General features: G+C 34.2%; 1 protein-coding gene across 1 annotated transcript; it reads left to right on the top strand.

Annotated features, from left to right (window-relative positions):
* Window positions 1–1,296: 1,296 nt before the first annotated feature.
* On the top strand, window positions 1,297–5,246 carry LOC149161759 (uncharacterized). The gene is made up of 2 exons (XM_089435564.1): window positions 1,297–2,838; window positions 4,439–5,246. The coding sequence occupies exons 1-2, from the start codon at window positions 1,911–1,913 to the stop codon at window positions 4,837–4,839; spliced, it is 1,329 nt and encodes a 442-aa protein (XP_089291690.1). The 5' UTR covers window positions 1,297–1,910; the 3' UTR covers window positions 4,840–5,246.
* Window positions 5,247–6,513: the final 1,267 nt, after the last annotated feature.

Here is a 6,513-nt window from a genome sequence, read left to right as displayed (position 1 = left end):
TCTTTTTCATATAACAACTAAGAATTTTTTTGGGAAATTTTACATTTATTTTCTCTCATAAGAAAAAACTAATTTATACAGATGAAAAAAAAATCATAAATAAAAATTCCTATTTCATTGGAAGTCATGTAACCATGACTTTTGGGGATTTTGAAGAACCCTTAATTTCTTTTCTTTATAACTTCCCCGTTTTTTTCAAAGTTCATGTAACATTTCTCTTTTTTATCATTTTAAAGGTTAGTCTAGATTTAGATCTAGATTCAGAATGAGAGATGCAGGTTCAACCTAATTTAGATTTAGAGTTAGGTTCAACTTAATTTTTTTTTAATATTTAATTACACATTTATAAAAAATTTTAAAATTACATATTTTAGTAATTTAAATTTCAAATTCAAATATTCTAGAAATCTAAACTTTCATAATACACTTTAAACCCAAAAAAAATGTTATTAACCAAATTTCAATGAGAGTGATAAGACAGAGTTAAAACATAAATAAAATTACATATTTTAGTAATTTAAATTTCAAATTCAAATATTCTAGAAATCTAAACTTTCATAATACACTTTAAACCCAAAAAAAAATGTTATTAACCAAATTTCAATGAGAGTGATAAGACAGTTAAAACATAAATAAAATGAGTTAAAAACATGAAATCAATTTTGTAATTAGTTTTTTTAATAAGATATCAATTTTATTATAAAAATAAAATAATTTGTTTTTTTATGGGTGGGAATATTGATCATAATTTAATGTTTCAACTAATTGTGAGCTTAGTCATTTCTAGTTGTTTTTTAGAGAATCTAAGGTTACTCATCACCCTTATTCAAAGAAAATTTCGTCACCATTATTCAAGGAAAACCACTACACCTAGAATAACTTACGGGTGGTCCGTAAAGGGGCAACCTTTCACTCATGAGAGATATCTCTGAATTTTAATAAATTTTAAATCCAAAAAAACAAACTCTTAAACAAATAAAAATAATTTTAAAACATACTGGAAACCCAAAAATTAAATATTATATGCCACATTGAAAACTCAAAAACCATAAATATATTAATATATTCAACAAAACCGGAATAAAATTATAAACTTGCTCTCAGAGAAACCAGACTTTAAAAAATATAACAGCGATAACACTTATAAATTAAAAACCTGAACTTTCATAGACTCTAGAGTTACTGTACCAAGGAGAAAATAGCTGGCAGCAGATTAATGAAATCAAATCCAGAATATTCACCTACTATTAAACCAAATCTGTACCAGTGGATCTGTTCTACCAACAATTTAAATTTCAACGGCTCTGTTTTGATGGTCAAGAAACACCGCAAAGATTTGGAGGCGACAGCAATCCGCAGAGGCATCCGCACGAATCTCTGCAAAATAAATGCTTAATCTATCAAATCTAAATCAGGAATCCATAAAAAGTTCTTCTATAAGACTAACTGGAGCTCCATTAATACTCACATCTCTGCTGTTATTTTCTTCTTCTTAAAATGGATTTGTTTGTGTTAGTTGGACTCTGGTCAGGTTGGATTCTCAAGGAATTTCATGATCTACAGGCGTTTTATTTAAGAGTTCAGAAGTGAGACTTCTCGGCATTTTCAATCTAGCTCTGCGAAAAATCAAATGGCTTCGTCGGTTGAGCTACGGTCGAGTCCCTGAAAGTTTATGGGTGGAAGTTTTTCGTTACTGGTTCAGATTTGATTTTCAGCGGATGTTCTTGGGAATTTTTTGTTACTGGATCAGATTTGATTTTCAGCGAATGGTGTCCTGGACATCTTATTTGGGAGTTCTTGGAATGAAATATTTAATGAGGGTAAAACATTTACTCCAAATCTTGAAGCCAGACCCCAATAACTCCCAGTAAATTCCAGTAGTGGAATAGTAGTGTTATTTAAAAATTCAAATGGATTCAGTTCTGCACAAAACAAAGCACTTAAATGTCGTGGCTCTGATAATCGTTCCCATCATTCTCTTCATTATCCTATGCTGTTGCCCTCTCTGCTGCTGCTTCTGGGCAGCCTTACATTTCCTGTCAATAAGAGAGAAAACATTACGGGAGCGAAGAACCAACTTTGCGGGGCAATGGAGAGAACAGAATCCTATAATTCCCTTTGACAGTTCAAAGGAATGGATCAGTGCAGACAAGGGCTGGGAAGCCTGGCATTTCGAATTCCATAGACTTCCCAATGAATTCAATGGACTCAGCACGGAAACCTTCCAGTCCCCAGAGCCTTTCATTGCATTAAATTCGTGTGATCTGCAGGAAATCAATTTCAATCCCTTGATTGGCTCCAAGAGAAAACCACAGTCAGTTCAGTGCATTCTTCCTCTGATGCATGGGAATGAGAGTATGGGCTTTAGGGTTGCTTGTAACTATTTTGAGGTCTCCATAGTTGCCTACAGACCCAATGCGAAGAAGAAGACGAAGAGTGCTGGGATTGTTGATGGCAATTTGGCTATTGGGTTGGCTTGCAGGCCGGCCCCTCCTTTCAGATTTCCTGGTCTAGATGATGTTTCGATTGGATTTCATTCCAAGAAGGGGGAGATCTTCATTGCAGGTGAAGGAGAAGTATGTTTCTTTGGCAATCCCTGGAATAGAATCGGAGCCACCGTCGGTTGTGGATATGATATTAAACGAGGACTTTGTTACTTTACTCAAAACAATAGTCCTCCTGTGTTCACTACATTTGGAGTTGCAAATTGTATTGAGAACAATATGTTCCCAACCATTGGAGCTGACTGCGATGTGACTGTGGTTGTCAATATGGGTCAGAATAGCTTTCAATGCATGCCTGTTATGATTGCAAATCAAGTCTCATTCTACAACCCAGGTAAGGGATCCATTAGCCTTGATGTTTTGGATATTGCTTATTGCTAGCGTTCACGTGTTCACTGTACTGATCTAAGATTGTCATAAATGAACTTTGGATTGTTAATAAACACAGGATATATAGTCTTCCTCCAGGTGGGCATCTCCCCATGCCCCTACACATGCTGTAAAACACCTCACTTCCCTCTGTGAAACATGCAATCCAAGAATAGATCCATGTTAAAGGGACACTAGCAAATTAGTAATCCAGGCCATCTCTCTGTGAAACTAGCAATCCAAGCCATCCAAGAATAGATCCATGATAAGGGGATACTAGCAATCCAGGCCATCCAAAAATAGCAATCCAGGCCATCCAAAAATAGATCCATGTTAAGAGGGATTCAGCATAGATCCATGCTAAGCTCAGGCAAATCAAGGCTTATTGCTTGAAAATTGTAAATATCAAACTCGAAATGTAACACAATTCAACTCCAGAAAACAGTTCAAGCAATATCAAACTCATAGAAAACAACTCATGCAATATCAAACACAAAAAAATGTTAATGCCAGACACTGGCACATATCCATCTTATTTACCATAAAAATAAACTGTTAGTGATGAACATTACCTGTCTTCAAGGATCCAAGCACATATTTTGAGACAGATGGGTATCAAATTCTTAAAACTAACAATTTTAACATTTTAGATAGATTCTCCCACAGAGGTAGTGCTCCCATGACTAACATAAAATGGAGGATAAAACTAGTTGTGGGGTGATTATATTTCCTGCCCCAGCCTTCTCTTTCAAGTCTGTGTGAGTGTAAATAATAACATGAATATTTCCCTGCCCCAGCCCTCCCTTCCAGGCCTCTATATACATGTGAGTGCAAATAATAACATGAATAGGCTTATCTATCTTAATTCTTAACCTTGAATCTGTTAACGAAGAAACAGATATGGGTATCAAATTCTTGAAGGTAAAACGGCAAAAATATGTCTTCGGAAGAAGTTGATAAGGAACATAAAAATTGCTGCTTCAAGGAATTTGATATGCCTCAGGAAGTGTCCATTTAGGTAGTGGAATTAGTAGTTGTGGGCGATTATGTTTCAAGGCTCAGCCTTCCCCTCCAGGGCTCTACGTGCATGTATGTGTAAATAATAACATGTATAATAACTATGGGATACATCTATCTATCTTAGCCTTGAATTTGACAATGCAGACACAGAGATGAACATCAAATTCTTGAAGCTAACAATCTCAACTCTTTTGCAATGCTAAAACGCTGCAAAAAAGTATTCCTGGAAGAATTTGAAAGACCACTGGGGAGTCCATGGAGGTTGTGGCCTCTCTACTAACAAAATATGTTTGCTGTCTCAGCTTTCCCCTCCCTCTATATGCTGTGTGCATGTGAATGTAAATTAATAATATTAATAATAACAGTGTGATACACCTATCTTATGGTGTCCTGGAATAGTTTCTGAGACTATGAAATCTCCTTCCTTCCCTTAAGCTCTAACCAGGGTTAAGATGAATATATATTTTGTAAATGTTATTGTTTTGATATTCCTGAATTAGAACCCCATGTGGCTGATCAAATCAGTAAATTTGTTGTGGTTACAGGAAATGCAAAAACATGCAAAAGGGATTCTACAGAGACATGTACTAAGGATTCTATCCCTGCAATTACAGTGGTTGTTGATGCTAATGATCCTCTGAACACTATAAAGCCAGAGGATGAAAGTTGTTCTCTATCAATCGTGGACAAACATGTACAGACATACTCTTCTCGCAATATAGAGAGAGAAGTGCAGACAACTTTTATAGACGAAGAGACCCTGCAATCTCATATGTATCCTCTTATTGAAGGCCGAAGATTCAGTGAAGAGCAAAAATGTACTATGGTCTCTCCATTCGATGAACCAGTGAATGGATGTCAAATACCTGATATTGTTTCTTCATGCGATATGGTAATCCATGACAAATATGTATTTCCATCTGCTGAATGCAATGTTGGAAACTAAGTATCTCTAGTGTTAATGTTTCTCCATGCATACACCATGTGGAAAGATGATGTTATTGCTGAATAAAAGTTAAAACTGAAAATATGAGATGGTGATTTCTCACTTCAATATAATCAAAGAAGACCTGCCAACATCTTCTGTATGCAATAATGAAGGGAATTACATTGACGGCAAACAGCAAATTTCTGCATTTTGCATGCAGAAATAGCGGCACCCTATTCTATATTCACAATGGAGCCGAAAGTAAAGTGGTTATAACTTATAACTATCTCCTCCTGCTACCGTTTTTGAAGAAATCACAGATTTTCCTTCCATGCCATGATGGCTTTGCTCATGCTGGATTTTGAGGAACTCTAGCAAACTTGATTTTCCAAAGAATTGGCAGATGCTCCAAGGGATTGACAATCTGGCTTTCAATTTATGTTGGGCGTGGCCTAATTTTGTGCTTACAACTGCTTGCCAACACTAGTTATGAATGTATTATATCTGGCTTAGATCAGGCTTCCACACCACACATAAATTGGTGTTTAGATGGTAATTCAGTGTAATTATGTGATGCATTTTTAATCCCATGGAATTCTGCCTGACTTTGAATTTGAAGTTGCGATTTTGTCAATCAAGGGAAGAAAACTTTAATAGATATTTTCAGAATAAATTGTTTAAATTTTATTTTTTAAGATAGGTGTGTATATTCTATTTATAGTTGTTAAATTTATATATTATTATACTCCTGGAAAAATCGCTTATAAAAAATATAGAATAGAGATTTAGGGGTGGTGTTTAAACCATTATAAATTTTTAGTTAGTTCTTATTTTTTGTTTTGTTTTTCGATGGTTTAAAATGCATTTTTGAAATGCATAAATGGATTTAGGGCCTTTAAAAATTTTGGGACATTTGGATTTTAGAGGTTTAAACTTCACAATTTAAATTTGTGATTTTAATAATTTTTTCTTAGATTTTAGCAAACTCTATCAGAAAATATGCCAAAAAAATAACAAATAAACTACAGCTAGATAACTACCAACTTTACATAATACCTACATCTTTCTTGCAAAACACTCTTACATGTCTTTCCAAAAAAGAATGCAGATTTGACTACATTGATTCTCCCACATTACTCCCTTTGATTGAAGAGCATATGATAATATAAATATGTGTAGCACTTTGACACAAGTGTTTACCTTGATCTCTTTTCTAGGAACAAGGTTCTGTTTAATTTATTATAAATATATCTATTAAAAATTCTAATTTATATCTCTAATATAATTGTCATAAAATATAGATTTTATGAGAATATTTGCAAAACAAAAGGGAGTAGTCTAACTAATTGATGTTCTTGCTTTTTTGGGGGGAAGTTGATATGAATTTTCATTGTTTAATGTGTTTTTGAATGCATAAATAGATTCAACATCCTAAAAACCCCCTAGGGCACTCTGAGTGTGTAGATTACAAAACTTGAACTTACCATTCCATTAAATCCCTATGGGATTTCAAGCAAAATCTACCTTAAAAATATCCCCAGAAAAGGTCAAAAATATTAATTAGTTAGACTATGCCCAACAAAGAATACCAAAAAGCATAAAGTTTGAATTATTACAAAGCCACACTACCCAAGTCTTGCAAGGTATTTATTTATAATGCCTAAGTACAACATGTATATTGAAAGTCTATTG

Source organism: Pinus tabuliformis, chromosome 5_2, assembly GCF_031772625.1.
Source record: "Pinus tabuliformis cultivar Carrire ecotype Pingquan chromosome 5_2, CPIR1, whole genome shotgun sequence".
Taxonomy (NCBI): Eukaryota; Viridiplantae; Streptophyta; class Pinopsida; order Pinales; family Pinaceae; genus Pinus; species Pinus tabuliformis.
Note: the sequence above shows the minus strand (reverse complement) of the source record. Positions and strands in the feature narration are given on the sequence as shown.